Source organism: Chamaea fasciata, unplaced genomic scaffold (assembly GCF_029207755.1).
Source record: "Chamaea fasciata isolate MVZ Bird 193981 ecotype frontalis unplaced genomic scaffold, bChaFas1.0.hap1 SCAF_16, whole genome shotgun sequence".
NCBI classification, from domain to species: Eukaryota; Metazoa; Chordata; class Aves; order Passeriformes; family Sylviidae; genus Chamaea; species Chamaea fasciata.
Genome location: NW_027094101.1, coordinates 1,900,319 through 1,922,678, shown reverse-complemented (window position 1 = coordinate 1,922,678; position 22,360 = coordinate 1,900,319). Strand labels below are relative to the sequence as shown.

At 39.1% G+C, this 22,360-nt stretch overlaps 1 protein-coding gene across 2 annotated transcripts in view; it reads left to right on the top strand.

Moving 5' to 3' along the window:
• The window catches only part of SNX29 (sorting nexin 29), a 97,538-nt gene extending 92,343 nt beyond the window's left edge, over positions 1–5,195 (top strand). For both annotated transcript variants that reach the window (XM_066198506.1, XM_066198507.1), the window contains one exon: positions 3,015–5,195. In XM_066198506.1, coding sequence (XP_066054603.1) covers positions 3,015–3,144 — 130 coding nt within the window. In that variant the 3' untranslated portion in view covers positions 3,145–5,195. The remainder of the gene's footprint in view (positions 1–3,014) is intronic.
• The last annotated feature ends 17,165 nt before the right edge of the window (positions 5,196–22,360 follow it).

Below are 22,360 nucleotides of genomic sequence, written 5' to 3'. Positions count from 1 at the left end.
ATGAGAGGGTTTGCAAACCTTGTAGGTAATGACTTATTCTTCCTTCTCTGCCCCAAACACTGGGTGGCAAAAAGATCTGTCTCAGCACCGTCTTCACGTGCATTTGCCAGAAATAGACAGAATCATTTTAAGGTCTTCATGCCTCTGCCCAAGAGTTCATGGAATATTTGACAAGTTGAACTGTCAGTACATTTAGAAAGTGTCTTGTTTAGTGCCAGAGACTGTATAGGTATAATTCGACCTCTAGGCCAGAACTAAATTACTAAATCGAATAGCAGGAGACAGGAGAGATGGGAGATGAATCTTTTCCTCCCTCTTGATTACCATGTGTTTTGGGGGGTTGGCCATTTTGGTAAAAAAGCCAGAGCTGAAGCAGGCGAGGGAGATGGGTGGTTCTCCCATCAGGTTTGGAAAAAGGGAGGATGAAAAGGGGGCTGAAAGACTCTTTAATTTATGGCTCTTTTTTAATACTTGAAATTTTTCCCCCATAGAACATCTGTTTCCATGGAAGTTGATCAATTCAATTTCAGCTCCAGTTTTCTTTTCATGCAGGATGCATGGAGATGTAATTCCTCAGATATACATTGATTTCTGTAAACCCACATTAGGTAATGATGTGTCTTAGATTGTCATTATAAAAATTAGCTAAGACATTTAAGAGAAATTAATCTTTAATTTAGTTATTAGATATATCATGTTGTGGAGTAGCATCATTTAAATTAGCAGAATTGCTTGCAATTTCTGTCCTTTGCTCACAGACATTGGTGTTCATGTAATTGCCCTAATTGACCTGATTACCTCAGCCCTGCCTGGTAGGGCAGACATATTAATTCATCTCTCTTCATTTTAGGGGAACTCCTTCTGCCCCTTTTGCCCTTTTCCCTCTGAACAGCTTTGCTCCGTTGGGCTGGCACTGATGTCGTTTTGGGGACGTGCCAGCAGGAGGAGCTTGTGCATTAAAATGTGCTTTCCATAAAGCAATCACCGAATTTCAGTAATTGCACCCCACTGGTGCTGCAAGGTAAACCACCTTGGACCTGCCAAGGATTCCTGTGTGCCTCAGACAGCCAAAGCTCTGTCAGCACTGGCCATTGTGCTGGTGGATTAACCCATTTTAGCTTGAGCAAAGCCCAGTGGGGTGAACATTCAATTTCATTCCATTGTATATTTGATATTTAGATTATTTTATGTTTACATCTTCTGAAAAACACATACCTTAAAACAAAATCATAACCCTCTGAAGCCAATGTCACATGCTGTCTTTTACAAGCATTACAGTATCAACACTGCATTGCTCAATTTTATAAATAGTATAAAAATTATGAGTAATAATATTCATGTTACTAAAAGAAATCCGTGGTAATGAGCACAGCTGAAATTGGATTCACATGATCAGAATTCTCTACAGCAACTTAGATAGCATTGCTGAGTTTCAGAATAAGAAATCATAGGGCCACAGTTGGAAGTCAAATATATATTCAAATTATCCTTGGCTACCAAGAATTAATAACATAGGCTAAAGTAATTTTTAGACTTTTTATTTTAGTGGCAAGGAAAATAAGGAACTAAAGATCTTTTACTGAAGGTTATTGAAGAAGAGGAGGGTGTTTGCCACAGGTTTTTTATGCATTTTTTCACACAGAGGACGTCTTAGTTACCTTGGAAGACTAAATACTGTAATAGGAATGTGGTGAATCTTGACTTAGGAAAATCCTTTATTTTAACTAAAGCTATCTCAGAGTTTTCTGCTTAGAAATTTAGACCAGTTAAATACCCTGCCATTAAAAAACCCCACAAAACTTTATTTTCTGTTGCTTAGCATCTGAATTGAACATAACTTTTCCATACTGTTTTTTTTCCCCTTCCCTTTGTGGGGGTGGCTGTGTGTTCACTGTAGTTCTGAAGCCAGTGGCTGGGCAGAACAGCTGCCCTTTCTTTCAGAAGTGCTCTGCTGCCTGCAAGGGAATTTCCCAGTCAATCCCAAGACTTGTTCAAGGCTTTTGCTTCACTAACATCTCTCCCGCGTGGATGCTCCAAATGCCTCAGTGGGGCCTGAGCGTGCCTGTGGCTCTGGCAGGAGTGACTGACCTGCGTGTGAGGAAGGTCACTCTGCAGGAAAAGAAACTGCACAGGGAACTTTGGGGATTGTTTTAAAATATCTCCGTGTTTGTTTAATATGGCCAGAAGTGCAGATGAGCAATTTCTCCTTTATGGACTTGTTACCACATTCTGAAGATAGGTATTATAAGGCTGGGATTTTTCACTTCTGAAAACAAGCTTGGCTTTGTATGCTGTGTAATTTTATTGCTTAGCTGAGTTGCTAAATGCAAAACTTAGTTTTATTTATTGATCTGTGTAAGCAGTTTAATTAAAAACCGTGTGGATTCCTGTAAAAGAATGGCAAAAGTACAATGCTATCCCTTTATACTGTAGTTTTCCGAGGAGTCTATAGCCTGAATATCACCTAGGTAAGCTGGAATTTTCTGTTACTGCTTGTTTTGGAACTTAATGTACTTCTTCTCAGGGTCTTTTGCAAAGGGCTCATTCATGTAAGACTGTAGTCTGTTGTGGGTCAGGAGAGACTGAAGAATTCAGGGATGTATTACCAATGTACTTCATCATGTAATGATACATCCACCCATGATCAAGGATTGTTAATTGAGCATCATCCAAGCTCTTGTCTATTTTGCTTGTACTTTTATCACTTCAAAATGCTTTCCCCACCATTTCTGAACTGCAACTCATAGAGATCTGCTTTTATCCCGTAACTTGCAATCTTCCATAAAGTATTGAAAGTTCTACTAGTTCTCATCTCCGAAAGAGCCCATTTTGTAATTCTCACTTGAGACACCAGTAGAAGGAATGCAATTCCGTGATGTTGAAGGTGTGTGCTGTACTTCGCAGTCATGTGCCAGGCTCTCATAACATCTGCTTTTTTCATGTTGGAAATAACTACACGACAATTTACATATAACATAAATTAGCTGTTCTGTCTTTATTTTTTGTCCCTCTAGTGATATCCCAGCCTCTGGAGAACCAGTGAGCAAAAGCAGTCGCTCGAAGGTGACCACTCGCTTCCCCAAACTGTCCCGCAGCCACCCAAGGGAGCCCCGGAGCCTGGAGCCTCAGAGTGGTGACCTCTGACCCTTCTCCTGAGTTGTCTCTATGGGCAGCACATACTTTAGGTTGTTCTGTGATTCCTTCCTAGCCTATATTTGTAATTTAACCTCCTGAAGAGACTACAGCTGCATCAACTTACATCCTGAAAAGAGACATTCATTACCAAGGGTCATATCCTGATTACCTACTTTGGAAGGCAGTAATCACTTTCTCAAAAGAATACGAGGGCTCTTCACCAGAGCTCAGCAAAGGGATCGGCATTTCCTTTGTTTTGTGAAGCTGCACTGCACAAATTCTCCTTTGTTCCTCTGAAGTCCTTCTGTCACAATGAATTCCTTGTTTGTATTATGTTGTCCCTTTTTCCATGTCCAGTTTTCTGTTCCAGAGAGACATGGGCTTCACGTCAAGACAATTTTTTTTTCCTTAGAAGAACCTGTATGATTATCACTACTTAACATGTCAGAAGCATGTGCTTAAAAGCACCTCACTAATTTATTACCTTTTGTAAATAGAAAGACTGCGTTGTTTTGGGTTTTTTTTATTGTAAACCTCTGACACACAAAGGTTTTTAAAAAATTGACAATGTAGATGATGAGAAAAACATTACAGGTGGAAAAATAGCTTTTGTACATTTCTAGTTAGATATTCTCAACAGCATTCATTTGTGGGAAGTAATTCTTTAAAATCAGAGAATGTAATAATTTTTTAGTGAAATTTCAGTCTTCTGTAAGGCAGGTGCAATATTCTTCATTTTTACAAACCACCACGAGGATATACCAAATTAGTGTGGTACAAAACAGTGCTTTTAAGTCTTGGATTATAATTTTGTTATTAATTTGTTGCTCATGTTACAGAACAGTCCATCATTAACAGGGCAGGGTGGAATTCTTAATCTGATTTTGTAAAACCCTTCACATGGTGATTCTTAAAGACTGCCTGTAATGAAAGTGCCTGTTACCCATCACCTCTTATTGAAAATTGATTTGTAATTCTACGACTGTAAGAGCAACTAAAATAATCGACAGGAATTGTTACAAGTGATGGAAGTCCTGACATGGATTAACTGGAATCCAGTTCAGTATCCATTAGCTGCACTGCCATAGGCAGTTAATTATGTTTTTGCTATCTTCTTCTCTTCATTAAGTTTTAGCAGTGTATGTTCAAATTTTCTATCAGTTGTGTTCTGCTTTTCCTTTATGTAAGAACATCTTTCCTCTCAGAAGTTTTTTTTTGGATAACGTTACTTAAATTGATGTATCTTGTCATTTTATTAGCCATTCATTATATTAAATTTTCACATCTTACATTCTTCTCCAGGAAAAAAAAAACAAGCTGATGATGAATAACAGACTTTGTACCTCCGTGCTTTACTAAAGTCCCAGCAAGCTGGAGCTTGTGTTGTGCAGTCCTGTGAGCAGTGAGGGTTGTCCAGGCAGGTCAGTGATTTTCAGGGGCACCTCTCAGGTGGGAAGGGCTTTGTTACCCACAGGGAGTGGCCTCAGCGCTGCCTGGGCGTGAGCCCCACGGCCTGGATCCCCACCACGGAAATACGGAGCTTTTGGATTGCACTCAACAGCAAAATGTGGCAGGGAGGAGTGAAATTCTCTCTCCAGGTCAGAAACTTCAGTAGGTGACATACCACGAAGTAGAATCGTGTCACAGATATGAAACTAGATTTTCCAGTCAGTAAAAGATGTCAGCTACCACACAGACAAAGAAAAAAGCCCAAAGGCCAGCCTGGGAGCTCGCTGCTGTGTGTTCATGAACGGATTAATTGCTGTTGGTGTTTTGTGTCAGTGGCAGTGAGACACTTACTTGAGAAGAAAGGAACGTGAGTAGATTGGCAGTTAAGTAGCTTCTCCAAACTCTTCAGCCTGATGCACTGCTGATGGTTTGTCTTTGTTGGAATGAAAAGTAGCTATAATGATGGTCCCACTTTGAAACAATTTTAAGTCATTTTTCAGAAAGTGGAGACTTGGTTAGTAGAAATATGGCACATGTACTAACACTGAATTGCAAGTAAATTTGAAAGAAAACACTGTGTGGAAACCTTTGTGACGTATCTGTTACATGAAGCTGTATTCATTTTCAAGAAATAATTCACAGATTCAAGTACTTATTCAGCAAGCAGCAAATGGTAAGAAATTTCATTTACTGCAGACTGAATTTCTTTTTAGTTTTTTAAAAGGAATTTTTTTGTATCTGCATTTGGCTCTTAAAATGATTTCATTCCCGATTATCTTGCTTCTTGGAATTTTTGAAGTATGTATATAGATCATATAAAAATACTAAGCTTGTTTCCTGTGTACAAATTGCTCTTTGGTAACTTTAGCTGAATTTTGTATCAGCTTATTAATCCATTTAAAAGCTCAGCTGTGGTTGCTCTAAAATCCCAGGAAATAGTATGAAAGCCTTTCTTCACAAGGTGGCATTCCCACTTTATACCCCTGGTTATGGTGAAGACTACAGAGGTACCTGCAGGAGTGCCAGCAGGTCCCTACTGACAGGAACGCCCAAATTTTTACCACCTCAAGACGTTCTGAAAGGCCCTGTCTCAGAATCCTGTTTATCTGTTACAAATCCCTCTTCTGTTCATTCACCAGAACCAGCAAAGCCTCTTGAAGAAGGTTGACCAGTTGGTGTAAAAAATCCCAAGTAGTTAGTTACATTTTTCATCTGAAATACCTGTAAGTGTAACGATGATCCTGCCACTGGAATGATTTTATCAGCTTATCCTGTTCACCCAATTCCACGCAGTTAAAATTTTTGTACAGCTCCAAACTTCCTTTGGCTGACTCACAGCTCTTAAACCCCCGTCCACGCTCAGTGGGCGGCTCACAATGAGCTGCTGGGTTCATTACTAATGAATTATTAATTCATTCATTACTGACCATTCCTGCTGGCACCAGTGGCCAGTGCTGTAATCCCAGGACAGAGGACTCAGGCCAGGCTGGGCCCTGGAGCTGTTCCTGGCTGGTAGAGCCAGCCTGGAGCAATTTGTGCTCATTTGCATTTCGTTCCTGCTTGGTCTTTAGATCCAGGGCTTCTCTGCATCCTTTAGTGACTGTTCAAAATGAGCTGTAAAAAAACTGGGACAACTTCTGCAATGCTTTTGTCCAGTCACCTCCATGAACCCTTCCCTAGGAAACGCAGAGCAGGCAGAGCTTTTGCAGCTTTTGCAGATGTCTCCATCAGTATTCACAGATCGACTGGTTTTTCAGAATCTCATTTATTTAGAGATTCTTTCATTCATTATAGAGAATGCAATGTGTCGACTTGGCTTTTGCAAATTAAATCAAAGTTCACAATAATAATAACAATAATAAATCTCCAAGGTTTATATGAGGCAGGATATTGACATAGTTATAAAGGCTTAAATTGATATGTCCATTAAGTCACATATTCTTAGGAAGATAATAATTTCAAAGCCAGTCTTTTTAATGGAATATATTGTTGATGTGATACTTGTAATCAAATTATACTACCTTACAGAATCTACTGCAAGTCATAAACTATCATGATTGAATTAATACAAGCACTGAGAGAAAGAACAGAATGGTATTAAAGATTGCTGGCTCAAAATTGTGACCTAGTGCTAAGGTGGGGTGGTTTTTTTGTAACAGTCATGTTTTATTGTACAGAGTATTATCTACATGGTAGCTGTCAAATTAATTAATACAAACCCACTAACAATGGGGTTGACTGACTTATAGCAGCAAGCTAATAATAAATGAGACTTGGTGAACCCCCAGTGAACTAATGATGCTTCTGCCAGGACATATTAACGTTTAAGAACCTGGTATTTTGTTACTAGAGTCAGTAATTGGTGCTTTCTGATATTGATGTCAGTCATTTTCCTTCAGAGAATGCAGGGATCTCAGTTCTGCTGGAAGTTTCATGCCACTTCAAAGGTTCAAACCCCCCACCCGCAAACATTTCTCATCTAATGTCTTGGAATTCTGAGAACAGATAATATATACCTGTGGATAGAAATGCAGTTACCTGCTTGAAATTACAATGAGAAACCTGTGGAACAGCTGTTTAAAAGAAAAAAACACCATTTTTTTGACCAAATCCTGCTGCTATACACCCATGCAAATCTTGGAACCAGCCCTGGGCTCTTCTAGCTGGAACTCCAGGATATATGAAAAGAAACCTGTTCCACAAAAACACATTTTTCTTCTCAGAAACAACAGTAATGCTTCTGAATTGGATCTTGAGTCACTTCTGGAAAAGTGATTTAACAATTCAAGAAAGTAAATGATTTCTCTCCTTTACTTTCTGTAGGTCAGGGTATTTCAGTCAGCCCCTGCATCACATGGAATATTAACTCGATTATTGTTTGTAAGTTTGGTAGTTTCATAGCATTCTGTACTCAAAGAAACACTTTACTATAGGAAAGTATCTATATGAAATACAAAATGTATTTAAAGGTATCAGTTAACTGCTTTGTGTTTCACGTATTGAATGGAAGATAAACCACTTGTTCTACAGTGGTGTGACACTGTACATTTCATTTATTTCTCACTCTACACTAACTGTACTTCTGTGGTCCAGTTATAGAGAACTTCGATTATTTATAAATTCCTTCTGCAAAAATAATGAGAGCATACTTCTAATCAATATTAATGGCTTAGTTTTTCGTTCACAATGGCATGAATTTATTCTAGACAACAGCAGTGAAATGTTTAGAAAGGCATGACTTTTCCAAATTTACAAATTGCTGCAAATAACTGGACTTAAAAAAAAAAAGGTTTTTTTATCACATCAAAACAGAATTTATTGCACTTCCCTGTAGGGGAATGAGTTCCTTTAACGAGATTTCAGAAGTTATCTCCATGCCACGACAGTAGTTACACTGTGATAAGTGGTTTTTTAAGTATTAATCATTTAAGACACTAAACATTATAAAAATGTGGTTGAAAATCCAGTTTGGAAAGGCTGTGCTTTCCTTCATAGTTAACACTGAGATGAAGAACTCAGTGTCTTGGATGTGGGACCAAACCTGTTGGCAACTGAAGAAGATGAATTTCCCTTTTGACTTCCAGGGGAGGGAATTTTTTTGTTGTTGTTGTTACTATTAAACTGTAGAAAAGATATTATTAATGAAGCATATATATGTACAGTATTCATATAACTGTTAATAAACTGTAATATTATTTTCACTTGCTATGCTAATGTTTACATAATAGAATTTTTAGGGAAATGTATATATATAAAATTTTCTAAATACTTCCTTGGTTGTTTTTTTTTTTTTTTTTTTTTTTTAAATATCCTGTGGTAATTTTATTGTAACCAGGTAAAAATATGCTACTTTACCAAGAAGAAAATAAAAAATAACATCTTTCCTTTGAAGCAGAATGTATACATCCGATTTGTCCTATTCAGCTGTTTTGTAATTGCTTCTTTATGTTCATTTTTTCAATGTGTTTCTAGAATGATGTATATACATAACAGACTTTGTTAAAATCTTATTTCTGCACATGAGAAGTAGTATTTATTGAAAGGCCTCTTGAACATTTCAGTTTATAATCACGTTAGATAAATCACTCAAACAGGAGGACAACTAATGCCAGGCAATGCCACCATGTTTGTGGGGTTTGGCTTTTTTAGATTCGGAGTCCACAGCTGAATGATTTATTTCCTTTTATTGCACTATGATACAGTTGGCAATTCAGATCCAATTCATCATTGTGTCACAACTGGCACTTTCATATCCAGTTCATAATTGGATGCTTCCATGTCATGTGAAAAAGGAAGTTTGAAAAAGGAAGCATTATATGCGTTTAATCAATTTCCACCAGACAAAGCTGTAATTAAACAAAAATAAAGTTGGTAGATTCCTCACACTCACAGAACAACCTGCTGGTTAATTCAATTACAATTCTTTAGCCGCTGCCATTATAGAGCTATCTAATTAGCTGAACAGTTCATGTTTAAAAAGGACACTTACTGGAAAATTCACAGTGATCTTTATCTCCATCTTCTACGACCTGTAGCAGGTTAGGTGTCATTACAGGAGTTAGAAGACAGAACTTTCCTTTTAATTAGTCTTGGCAGTCCTTAGGATTTTGTTTTTGCTTTTCATACCTCAGTTACTTAAGATCATAAAGCAAAATTACGCTATGAACTTCAAATTAATAGTTTCAGGCAAAGGGGGTTTTTTTTGGTTTTTTTTTTTTCCTTTTCTGTCTAATTGAGGTACTAGAGCACAAATAGCCCCAGGCTGCTGATGGGGACTCTATGAACTGGACATCCCCCGGACCGGGATGGAGTCTCAACCCTGCAGAACAAGTGTCTGTTCCCAGTGGGTGTTTCTTGGCCACCTGAGCTTTATTTCCTGCCCACCAGCACCTGAGCCTTGGGACTGCATGGGAAATGTAAAATCTGATCGTTAGGGGAAAGACAAGCAGATTCCCAGCCCTGGGCTGGAGAAGGCTGGAAAGCACAGGGTCGGTGCTGTAACCCTTTATGTGCTGGATCCCACTGCCTTGTCCAGCTGCTGGGATGCTGCTGCTTAGCTGCCACCTCTAAAATCCCAGGAAGAACAAGATCACTTGAGGGGACTACTGATCTTTCTGTGCATACAGGAAAAGCTGTAGGCTGTGTTTGGAAAATTGGAACAGCTTGGCATTTCTACAAGGGCCTACAGAGTTTGAAGTTTTTCTTTTCGGGGAAGGACCTGTGGAGGATTTACTGCCTTTTTTTTTTCCCCTAGAAATTTTAAGGAAATAAGGAAAAAAAGCTTTATACAAACTATCTGTCAGAAGAAAGAGCAAAGATATTTTTAAGATAACGCTTAGAGTAAGATTTTTGCTACTGCACTTCAGTGTTTCTGAATGACTTTTTTAAGTATTGTGAGTGAACTTACTGTATTCCCAAATTTAAAATAGATAGCTGACATTTTGGTATGTTGCAAGTCGTGCTTGATTTTGTTCTAGGAAATCATCATGCAGATTGTGTGTGTGTGTGTCATGCCTATTTTCTGAATTATTCTTGCCATTTTTTGACCTGCACTGGGGACAGCAGGCTTTTATTATGCGAGATTTCTAAGAACCATGGTGATAACTTCCTTTTTATTTCCAATTCAATAATATCCATGCCATTTCCAGCATTTCTTAATTTCCTAGTATTTTGAAGATGCTCAGCAAGTGCATATACCTCATCCCATACCCTGTCATTCCTAATGTCTTTATTTTTAATGTCACCTTCTAGCCTCACTCATATGCAGCTTGTAGTTGGTTCAGTCACGTGGGCCCCTCATTAACAGATGTCCTGCCTTCAGAGCTTTGTGCTGAGCAAACCTGTGCTCTTGGGTGAGCCTCTGCACTTGCACTTTGCTAAAAATACCAAGCCTGTGGCACCTCGGGCTTGGTCTTTCTGTGGGAAGCTCTTTGTATGCTCAAAGATTCACTTTTTACACCTGCTTCTGTTGAGTTTGTGGTATTTCTGGGGTCTCCACTGGATCACTAAGATCTGCCCTTCCCCATGAATCTAGAACTCATGTCTGACAAATTCACCCTTGCATGGGGCTTCAGCTCTGATTTTAACTACTCCGTTTTCCTATTAAGAATATTTTCATGATTTATTTTGTTCCCGGCGCTGCATGTTGTTCAGAAGCAGCTGAGGTACAGCATGGGTTTGTTTTACTCAGTGTGAGTTCTACGCCACTGACTTTTCACAGGCTTGATGCCAGTTTGGGCCATTCACTTAAGAGCTGGACTGCATGACCCTTGTGGGTTCCTTCCAACTCAGAACATTCTGTGATTCTGTGGAACTCTGCATGGCAAAAGCCTGTTTTTAATAATTCCAACTAACATCTGCCAGAGTTGTCAAAAACAATGCCTTTCTTTGGGAATTATTGCTATTATGAAATAGATTTCATATTGCTATTACATAGCTTCAGTTTGTGAAAAATATTTACAGGTTAAGTGAATATAGCAAGAAAAAAATTGAATCAGGTTAATACTAATTTTAAATGCCTATTTTTTGTAAGTATTTTGCTTTTTCTTAATTTTATTTTTTCAAGTGCTAATTCATCCATGAAGGAAGACACCTCAACACGTGCCAATTACACTGACAGTTTCTACATTTCAGTTCCTAGTTGGAAATGAAATGATGTTTATTAACATTCTCAATTTTATATAGAATCATTGAATCATTCAGGTTGGAAAACACCTCCAAGATCATCAAATCCAACTGTCCCCCGAGCACTGCCAAGTCCCTCATTACCCCATGTCCCCAAGTGCCATATGCACACAACTTTTCAATCCCTCCGGGGATGGTGAGTCTGCCCCTTCCCCGGGCAGCTGTGCCAGGAATCGACAACCCTTTTGGTGAAGCAATTATTCCTAATATCCAATCTACATCTTCCCTGGGACAACTTGAGGCCATTTCCCCTCCTTCTGTTACTGGGGAGACTGACCCCCACCTGGCTGCACCCTCCTTCCAGGTAGCTGGGGAGAGTGAGGAGCTCCCTCCTGAGCCTCCTTTTCTGCAGGCTGAGCTCCCCCCGCTGCTCCTGGTGCTCCAGCTCCTGCCCAGCTCTGTTCCTTTCTCTGGACACGATCCAGTCCCTCCATGAGGGACCCAGAACTGGACACAGGACTCGAGGTGTGGCCTCAGCAGTGCCCAGGACAGGGGGACAGTCACTGCCCTGGTCCTGCTGGCCATGCTGTTCCTAAGAAAATCTTCAGGTGCCTTCCAAAGAGGGAAGATAGGTTTATAGGGGAGTAGAAAATCAAACATAATTTAATATAGTTAAGTAACATTCTAGCTACAAACCAAAGCAGATAACACCTCAGACATCTGTCATTGGAAATATATCTTGTTTCCACTGATGTACACAAGCAAGTGTATTTCTTAACTGTAAGACTAAATAAAAAAATTGCGTCCTTTGTATTTGAGCTGCTGAGCAGTTTGAAGGATTTGCTTTTCAGATCTGAGCTTTAGATACACACTAATACTTTGTAGCATATGATTTAGCTACTCACTCAGCTTTATCTTGAAGCAGCTCAAATTCTCAGTGGGCTTTTGCCTAAATCAATGATGGAACACATAGTTCTTTGTGCATCCAAAGTGATACGTATGGCTTCAAGCAGTTAAAAACATGAGAGGCATTTTTGCAGTGGTACTTTAATTTCAAACAATGCATTAGATATAATTGTCATTTTTTGGAAACCATCTGGTTGATATTTTTTAAAGGTGAAAAAAAAAGTGTGAATTGGCAGATGAGATACATCATTACCTCTGAGCAGTTGTACTGTATTGGAAAACACAAGGTAATTGGATACTAGAAAAAAGGAAAATAAAAGGAAGCACGTGTTCTGCTCCATCAGGAAGCAACAGAAAAAGTGAGTGAGGAATTCAATGTAGGAATACATTAAAAAAAGGTTTAAAATTGTACTACATCAAACTGCCACCATATGTTGCATAATGAAATAAAACAAAGTGGGTAATGGATCTGTTACCGAGTCTGTCGAGCCATAGGACCCTTTGGATATATCAGTAATTAACAAATAACATCTGCTGTCAACTGCTGTACTTAATCAGCATGGGCAGGGTTCTCCTCCCTGCATGACAGAGGGTACACGATGATAGTCTGCTTTTCCTTAGGGATTGGAAATGTCTTTGACCACACTGCTGGATGCTGAAGTCCTGCTGAGATGTAATTAATGGGAAATCTGGACGTGCAGAAACAGCAGAACACAGCTAGATTGGCACTATCAGTGCGGACTGAGAGCTTTGACTACCTTTGATAATTTTTCTGTCAGATAATTCCTGACGGCTGTAAATGCCCTACTGTGTTTACAGATTGCACCTTCAGAGTGGCTGAGCAGCCTTTTCAGATATGCAGAGACTAATGATAACCCACTGCCTCATTTAAAGATGCAGAACAGGTATGTTCTTGCTTTTGCTGATAACAGGGACACGAAAATGGGTTACGGCTTGTTAACTGACTCTTTGGTTACAGAGGAACTGAGAAATGCAATGCACCTTGAGAACCACCTCCAATAGATGGGAAATAAAAAGATCCTGAAGGTCTCAAAAGAAGTGAGTTTCAAAACTTCTCTGAGTTGCAGCAGCAGTGGAAGTCTGCAGGAGCTGATCTATTTATCCTACCCATTTCTGAATCCATCCTGTCCTGAGAATTCACAAGGTTCCTCCAGACCAGAGGAATACTGGCTGTACTGAAGTAGCTCTGTGCCCTTTAAGTGCAGCTAGCACAGAGAAATGGGGATTTGCAAAGCAAAGAGCTGACCTTTCATTCATATCCACATGTTCAAGAATGGATTTAAATACAAATCTTAGAAATCTTGTGCCAGAACAACAATTTGAAATAATGAGATTTTCCTTTAAGCTTCATCAGGGTTCATTACGCAGGTAATATATTATTCATTACATAGATAATGAATATCTAATTAGCTAACATTCAAAACTATCTAATAAAAAGTGCTTCAGCTGGTAAATAATTTTTGTAAATTTAAGTAAATTTGTTTAATCACAATTTGTTGCTGATGCAGGTATTACTGTGCTGATGTATTGTGAGTTTTAAGCATCCCCTCAGCTCTGATCAGACTGGTCTGGGTTGCACATAATTTGGTTTCTGTCATGATCCCTTTGCTCTCCCATGAATTGTGATAAAAAAAATACCAACTTTTAATAATAATTGTTTTAACTAAGACAACGCAGTATCAAGACAATCATGGGGCTGGACAGTGTGCACAGTCCCACTGTGAGGAGCAGAGTTCCTTTGTCCCTGGTCGCTCTGCTCTGCCAGCACAGGCAGTTGCATCTCCCTTCTCTGTGCCATTCAGCTGGGTTAGCAAACACGAAGTCTAAACACTTTTTAACCCACCATTGAGAGTCAGTTAAAGCTGAGAATCCTCACACCAGTTTGTCTTTGCACATGGACTGCTCTGCTGCCATTTCAAGAACAGAGACGCCTTATGAGTTGCACTTGGGTTGCTCAAAAAGATGACATCTAAAATACGAAACATACTGTTTGACCTGACAATGTAGTTCTATTTAAGAAACAGAAAGTGCGCTGGATAATATATGCAGACACCTCTATCATGAAACCTCATGGGGTTTCACACCCAATTATCTGTGACCACCTCTGGTTACCATAGCAATTCTCTCCTAATTAGAAATTCACCCTCTGCTCATGGCCTATCTGTGCTAAAGCGTGAAATTCTGTTACACACTTGGGCTTTTTTTTTTTTTTAATTTGTTTATACATTGACTGTAATTAACTGTGTCAAATGATGTCTATATCCAGTAGGTGTGCTGGATTTTTGACTCAAACATTGATTATAATTGTAATTCTTCAGTGTGTCCTTGATCCACTTAGAGTCTGTGTATATGGGGCAGGCCACAAGGAGAGAGGGCAGTGATGTTGGAGGTGTTAATACACGAAATAATATGGTCAGTAAGGTGGAAGCAGCTCTCTGACTGCTGCTCAAGAGGAAGGACTCTGGGAAACCTTCCACTTGCATTCAGGCTCAGGTTGGTTTTATAATACTTTCAAAAGGAAGGGGTCTCTGCCCATATAGAAGTATTTGATAATGTGTGAAGTTGTCCATAAGGTGGACAAAAACCACTACAGGGTGTTCTCGTGACAGATGTAAGAGATTTATTCCTTCTCTTAGAAAAATAAGATGAGAGGAATAACTTACATGCACTGTAAGGAAGCAATTCTAAAAGCTGGGCATCATACCAATGCTCAGGGCACAAGCTCAAAAGCAAAGGGTACGATCCTAAACACTCCTTCCTGTAATCCTGGGGAGAGCAGGGACTCATAATTCTTGGAGTTCAGGCCAAAACTGTGGTATCAAAAATCTCTGTGGCTTCTGATGTAAGTATAGAACCTCAAAGTGCAAACACCTCTTTCTAAGATAAACCAAATCCCCAAACAAAATGCTACAGCACGGATCAGTTCTTTCGAGGGAACAGGACAAGAATAGAACATGATTCAGAACTGTACTCAGTGCATTTATAAGACCAATTTAAGAACTTCCGAAGCAGAATAGAATAGAAAAGTAAAAGACAAACTAGAACAAACTCATGTACTGCAAGGTCCAGAGGGATTGGTTTTGAATGTTTGATCCACTTGTTGCAACATCCAAGGGCCAACAGCTTTTTACTCTTTAATCTGGAGTTCTTGGGCTGCAAGAGGTTTAAGACTGGACTTTGATATGAGAGAACTGAGAGAAAGAACATGAAACATTCAGGTTAAAACAGAAGGTTACTCCATCTGCTATCTTTCACAAAGATCTCTACTGCAGGCCCTGACATACAATGAGAGGGGCTTTAGCATTGATGTAAACTCAGCAGCCAGGTTGGAGGGCAATGCCACGTGGAGAAATTGTCACTTACTGTGTGCTGTGAAGCTCATATAAATTCTATCTTATTAATATGTAATATGCTGAAGAACACATGCAAAAGCAGTCTTACCTTCTGCCACATATTGCACCATGTCTTCAGATTCTTGTGTCATACAGTTTTTTGGTTATTGCTCAGAAATACCACTTGTTACTTATGAGCAGGACCAGACAAAAAAACAGCAGAAGAAATCCAAACGAATTTCAGCTTTGTGGTCATGGTGTGGACAGGAGATGTCAGCCAGATGACAGCTGAGCTCTGTCAACTTTTATATTTTTATTTAGTGCTTCTCCCAGCTTATTCAAATACTGGATTCAGAACTAAAATGCAGTTTTTATTTTTTCTGAATGTGCCTGGCACAGAAAGAAATGGTGTTTTTAATTTGATCTGTCTGAAAACATTCTTTAAATGAGTAATAAATAGTTCTTAAGAAGCACAAATAGATTGGGCAATCGGCCTGTATCTTTAATTACAATTTTAGCCTTAATAATTATTCTCGAGTCAACTGTACAGCATTATTACCATAAGCAAACCTGCCTATTTTAAAATATAATGTCACAGTGCAATTGATTAAGGTAAAAAGAGATTATTCAGCAGTAAAAGCTTCAGTGACTGCTCAGGGGAGCAATCAGCATGTATACATATACGTTTGCCAACATTCTCAGTATAAACTAAATGACTCGTTATATGGTATCTTTGTTGTGCCTGGATTCTGATTTTCTATGAGTCATCCCTTGATTTACTGAAATAGAATAAGATGAGTAAGAGAGTCAATTTTTAGGGGGAAAATTCTGCAAGCTGCGTAAGGTCCAACGCAGTTACAGAGGGATTATTCAACTTCTCTGTGCTCTTTATTGGTTCTGAATTTCATACCAGAACCCTCCTGCCATTGGATGTCTTCTGCAGGGAGGAGTTCTATAAAAAAACCTCATGAAAACCAGGGTCAGTCTTTATTACTGCATAGACCAAACCAGTTTTCTTTCTGATTAACATTTTCTATTGAATTTCGATTCATCTGTAACTGCAAAATTGCATCACACGTAACACTGTAAAGGCACATTGCATGTCTATGTGATGAAGGGGATAAAAGCACTTTTCTATTACCACCACATTAAGTTGGGATTGGATTTTGCATTATGAGTTCTCATCTTATTTTACATACTGCTAAACAGAATGTAATGTTCCATTTAGATGTAACTGAGCTGGAATGTGAGGGAATTTTAAGCATTTGTATAGGGACAAGAGGAGGGAGCACATCTGACATGTTTAGATTTTTAGGTTGTCTTCAATGCATAGCATCCTACAATTATCATACCAATGTTTTTCACTCAGAGAGGTAAAAAAAACCTGTGCAGTACATTTGACTGTGCCGTCAGGAATAGTTTGAAAAATCCTTAATTGCAGCAGTAAGAAAATGAAATAGAAACAGCGTCCCACAGGGAAGTGTCAAGCCTGAGAATTCTCTGGCTGTGCAAGGGGCGGCCACATACTGATACAGTTCTGCAAAGTATAAAGCCATACTACAAGGACATATTCTTAAGGCTGAAGCTTTTCCTCAGGACTCATTATTTTTAAATTATTTAGAGTAAAAGGACACTAAAGAAGTTATCTGCTCAACATCAGAACTAATGGAAAAATGGTAATGCTAAAGCTGTAGTTTTACAGTACCTAGTTCAAGAAAAGCTACTGTGAAAAATATTTTTTTAAAATAACAGTTCATAGTTTACCTTTGCTTTGATTTGTAAAACCTTTGTCTATTTGTGTTTCAGCTGTTCATTGCTACGTAGCTGTTCCCATGGCCCATGGAAATCAGGTTCAGCCTGAGGTTAAACGATACCTTGTGGAAGCAGGGATGTGACCCAGGATGAAGGACTCATATGACTCCGTTTGTTTTCCTGCTCTGTAAATCTTCTGCCTCTGCATACATGGATGCGTAGGAAGAGCAGAGCAGATGTGAGGGAAAGGTCAGGGATGCTGTGAAGTCTGTGAGGCTTTCCTTTTACTTTCTATGAGATCTAGGTGACTCCTTCGTGCAGATACATGAAAACATTTCTCAGTGAACATTAGTGTTGTTTATTTTTAGCAAAGTACAAACCAGGAAAGAAAGGAAAGTACAGACCAGGTAGCGTGCACATACCAAATGCCATCCAAATCCAGTGTTGACCCACTGTCAGTGTAATATTCAACTAAGAAGAAGATTCCCTCACATATAAACATATTTCCTATATCCGCATCAAAGAACTGAATATCTGAAGCTGCTCAGCTGAAACAATTTGTGTGTGTGGGTATGCAGTTTTAGTAAATCCAAATTACAATGTTTCCCAGCACACTGGAGAACAGAGAATTGCTTCTTTGTGGCTGCACATCTTTTGTTAGGTTTTAGTGTAGTAAATGGTTCTGAGTTTGACATTATAACAAAGGATAATCCTGTGAACAGTTCAAGTTATTATGTTCTATTAGCTATAAGCAAGGGATAAACTGTGATCATTTTCCCATTAGAGGTGGGTTAGTTGAGGCTGTAATGGAGTACACATTATTTTAAAATCAATGCCACAATAGATTAACTGTACCTTCTATTGAGAGACATTAAGACATTAAGAAGGATTCCCAGTACTTGGTTTCTCCAGATATGCCACATTCTGATGACAAACACCCAGGAAACTCAATCCATGGGCTGAGCCTACAGCTCCTCTCCAGTGGTAAAGGAAACCAGCCAGAGTTGCTTTGTCTAAAGGTGACTTTCTGGCTGCTGTGACTCTTGGTCTCCCAAGTTCTCTTTGTTTCCTATTTATCTTCCTTCTGCCTGTAGATTAGAGCTTTACAGGGACATCCAATTAAAGGAAAAAAAAATAAAAAGAAAAAGCAGCTGTGCAATTGGTTTACTCTGATGTTCAAAATGTTTCCCGGAGTCAACGCTTATTTTCCTATTTCCATGTGTGTTTCTCTATGTCTGGCAAACACAGGTGCCAACTGATCATTTTGGAACTGGGTATTGTCTAATGCTTTTCTCACTCTGGTGTCAGGTTTGTATGTACTGTACTCACATTTTCCCCTGTTTCAGCCTGGCATTACACAGCTTGGGAAGCAATTTGTCTGGGCTGCTGGCTGGCTGGGCAGTGCACATGGTGGGTGCTTGCTGGCTGGCAGCTGGCAAGTCATCTCAAGGATACCAGTTCTGCAAGGAACCAGAAAAGGTTGTTGTTACTGTGTCCTTGGAAAGGAAGGCTGGTAGCAGGCAAATGTTCGCATTGTGCTCTCTCTTTGTGGCAGTGCAAGAACCCCAAAATGGGCTTACACCTATCCAGTGTGTAGGAGGGGCACTGCCATGGACTACAGCTGCACACAGGCAGTTGGGCAGACACAGAAGGAGGGAAAAGGATATTGGGTGGGTGAGTCATGGAAAAGATGACATAACGCTCAAAGTTTGTAAAACAAGGTAATTCCAACTCCATCCCTTCAGGAGCATGTTTGGTATGAACTTACATGCCAATTTTCCTTCTCACTCTCACAGAAACAGCAGATTTTTATGGAGGGCAAGGAGTCTGGTTTTGACCTAAACTATTCTGAAACACTCTCTCATAAGAGGGAGAGCTTGAACAATCCAGGAATATTTAACTGGAAATGGTTAAGTGGGGAAGAGCCACAATTGTTGCTCAGGTGATGTTCCCTTGTTTGCAGATCAGAGGTCTCGTTACAGTCAATCAGTTGAAGGATGGAAACGAAAATAACTTCCATTAGTCTTTTTTGGAACAAAGTTGTGCCTGAGAAAAAAGGCATTGACTTCCACTGGTGAAATCTGTGCAAACATACTTCTCCTTCATTAGGCCATTGGTGTAAAGGAATTCCAAGGTATTTCCAAGGAGTTTTTAAGAATCAGCTCATGCTCTGAGGCCTCACTTTGAGTGGTTACATACACCCTGTACTGCCTGGCAGCAGACATGAATGGCATGAAAAAAAGAAATTCAGGGAGAAAAGTTGGTTATTCAGCAGTCATACAATTCCAGCATGGAAGCCACTGGCATAAACAAATGAAAGCAATTTATGTATGTACATAAAGAACATAGTGTGAAATTCCCATTTGTAAAGTGGTTTAACGTACTACAGAGGCTTTTTAGTGTGAAAGAAAGGCATCAGGAGCAATTCTGAAACATATAAAGCTGACTGATTGTCTATAATGCTCCTCAGAAAGAGCCATGTGAGAAAACAAGGCATCGATAAAGGGTACTGTAAAATACATTAAAGCAGCATACCAACAGAAAACCTGTTGTGCATTTAGTCCAGTATTTACAAAAGGACTTATGCTCCAGAATTACAGTCAAGCAGTAAAACTTTGTGACTTCATTGTTTTTTACTATTCTTAAAGAAATCATCTTTCTGATTTAAGACGCATTAAACCCCTTAAAAAAACCCTCCTCATTCAGGCAATGAATTCAGATATTATTCAGATAGCGAGTTATACTCGAAAGCATTCGTAAGCAATTGCTCACTGTGGGAAGCTAACAGATTTTCATTCAGCATGAGAAATGGATGCTTTCCCTCAAGAACCACATAAAGATAAAATGAGGAAGTGCCACCTACCTTTAATCTATTTTTTGTATTCCCTAGGTCATCTTATTAGCACAAATAACACAGGACTAGTCCTTGGTGGAGATTTATAAAAGTACGCCTCATTAGTTACTTCTCCAGGATTTGTTGAAAAGCACGTATAATATTTCTGTTTGAGATTCTTGCATTTTCATCTTCATATTAAGCAAAACGGTCTGTTTAGAGACAAGTTTTCAGCAAGTAAAATAAATGCACTCAACCATTGCGTAAATTCTGTAACATTCAAACTTCTCACAAAAATAAAAGTCCATATTGTAAAAATGCAAAATAGATATATACTAGAAATAACGTGGTTAAAGTGTTTTTAATGTATTATGAAACACAAATCAGACATACATTGCCCAGTATGTAAGATTTTGTAACTGTATTTATTAGTAACCCTAGCTTCATGCCAATAAAGCCTCCATCTAGAACTCATTTGTAGTAAAGCAACATAATCTATATAATAATGTTTTAATATAGTAAATGCTTGGAGAGACAAAGGAATGAAATTTTGGTAGGCAAAGTTGTGGAGACACTACATTTGCTGGTCAAACCTTAGCTCCCCTGGGGGTTCTGATTTTGTAGCCCATTAAGCACATTCTTGGCTTTTACTTTTCCTAAAGTGCACAACACAGAAACTCAGCCTGAACTTTGAGATAACACTTTTGTGGGTTGCTCCTCTTGAAAATTGTTGAGTCATTTCAGTATGGGCTTATCTGGCTGGTGAAAGAATGGATCTGTTTTCAGGCAGGAAGAGAGGAGCTCATGAGTCAGGTTCACCGTGACCCACGTTAGTGCAGTGCCGCCCCTCCTTCTCTCACCCCAAACTGATTTTACGCTGTGGAGTGAAAGTTGGTCACAGCTGAAATCTCATCACCTACCAGACACTAAGCCAAGACAAGATGCCAGATTTGATGGCTTTTGTACTGTCAAAAAAACTCCTGCAAGGGTCTGGAAGTAGCAGGAGTAGCCAAAGCAGAGGAGCCACATCCGTGCCATTTATATTTGAGTTACAACTTGAGTGACAAACCCAGAAAATGCCATGGTTGAGTGACTGAAAAATGAGCACTAGGAATGCACAGGACAAGAGAAGCATGTAGTAATTATGGTTGGTCTGCATAAAACCTGAAAAAAAACCACTACACTGTAGAATTCAATCAGCCTGTTGTGTAAACCAGAAATTGCCTTGAGAAAAAAAAAAAAAAAAATGGAGTAACTTCCACATTAGGGAGCTTAAGCTATAATTTAGCAAAGTTAAAATTCATGTAATCCTATCATCCTTTATAAAACACTGGAATTAATATTGTTCGAGAAAATAAAAAGTTAATCAATATCGCACCTACGAAAATTAATACTGTTCACACAAATAAGATCAGCCAAAGGCAGCATGTACATCTTAATCAGGGAGCACAAAAGCAAGAGCTCTGGGGGAACCTGGAGTGGTTGTCTAGGAAACAGCAACAAAAACCCCAGTATATGAATTCTGCTGCTAACAAGCAGTCAAGGTTCATGAAGACAGTACAACTTTTCAAGGGGAAAATTCTGAGAATTAGAATATCTTCTGAGAATTCCCAGATAACATAAAGTTTTGGAAATGTCACCTAATTTAGACAAATAGGTGTGACGCAATAGACAACAAACCCCTGCAGCATTGTAGATAGCCTGAGCCAGTGGCCACACCTTGCACCCAAATTTTGCATTTTTATGAGTGGTCGGTTTTCCTGAAACCATCTTCACATCCACGTGTAAATAAGCACTGATAAGAGTCTGACAGTGACATATTTACTGTAGGTGTTAAATCTGTGCATGGTACTCGTAAGAAAATGTTGAGAGCCAGCACACAGTATTGTACTTTCCCAGTTGTAACAGGCTGGTGGGATGAGGTACTGGCAAAACATTATTAAAATGTATACATTTGCTTGGTTTTTTCATTTCATGCACATCTTCGCTTTCTGCCGATCAATCTGGAATGTCAACAACTGCAACACATCATATCCTTTCATATCAGATGCCCTTGGGTTTTGTTCCAATCGATTATTGGTTTCACTTGTGAAAAGCAAATTGAGAGTTCATAAACAAAAATTGAATCTCCAAATTATGTTACTATCCTGGATATCTGCAGTGTCCAGGGGTCAGCATTAAACGATGAACTTTGTGAATTGCCTGGTCTAACAATAAAAAAGCAAAGTGTCTGGGGTTTTTTTTCTTCCCCTCCAACTTGCAGCAGGGCAGTATTACAGCAAGCTGAGAAATTTAAAGTGTTATTGAT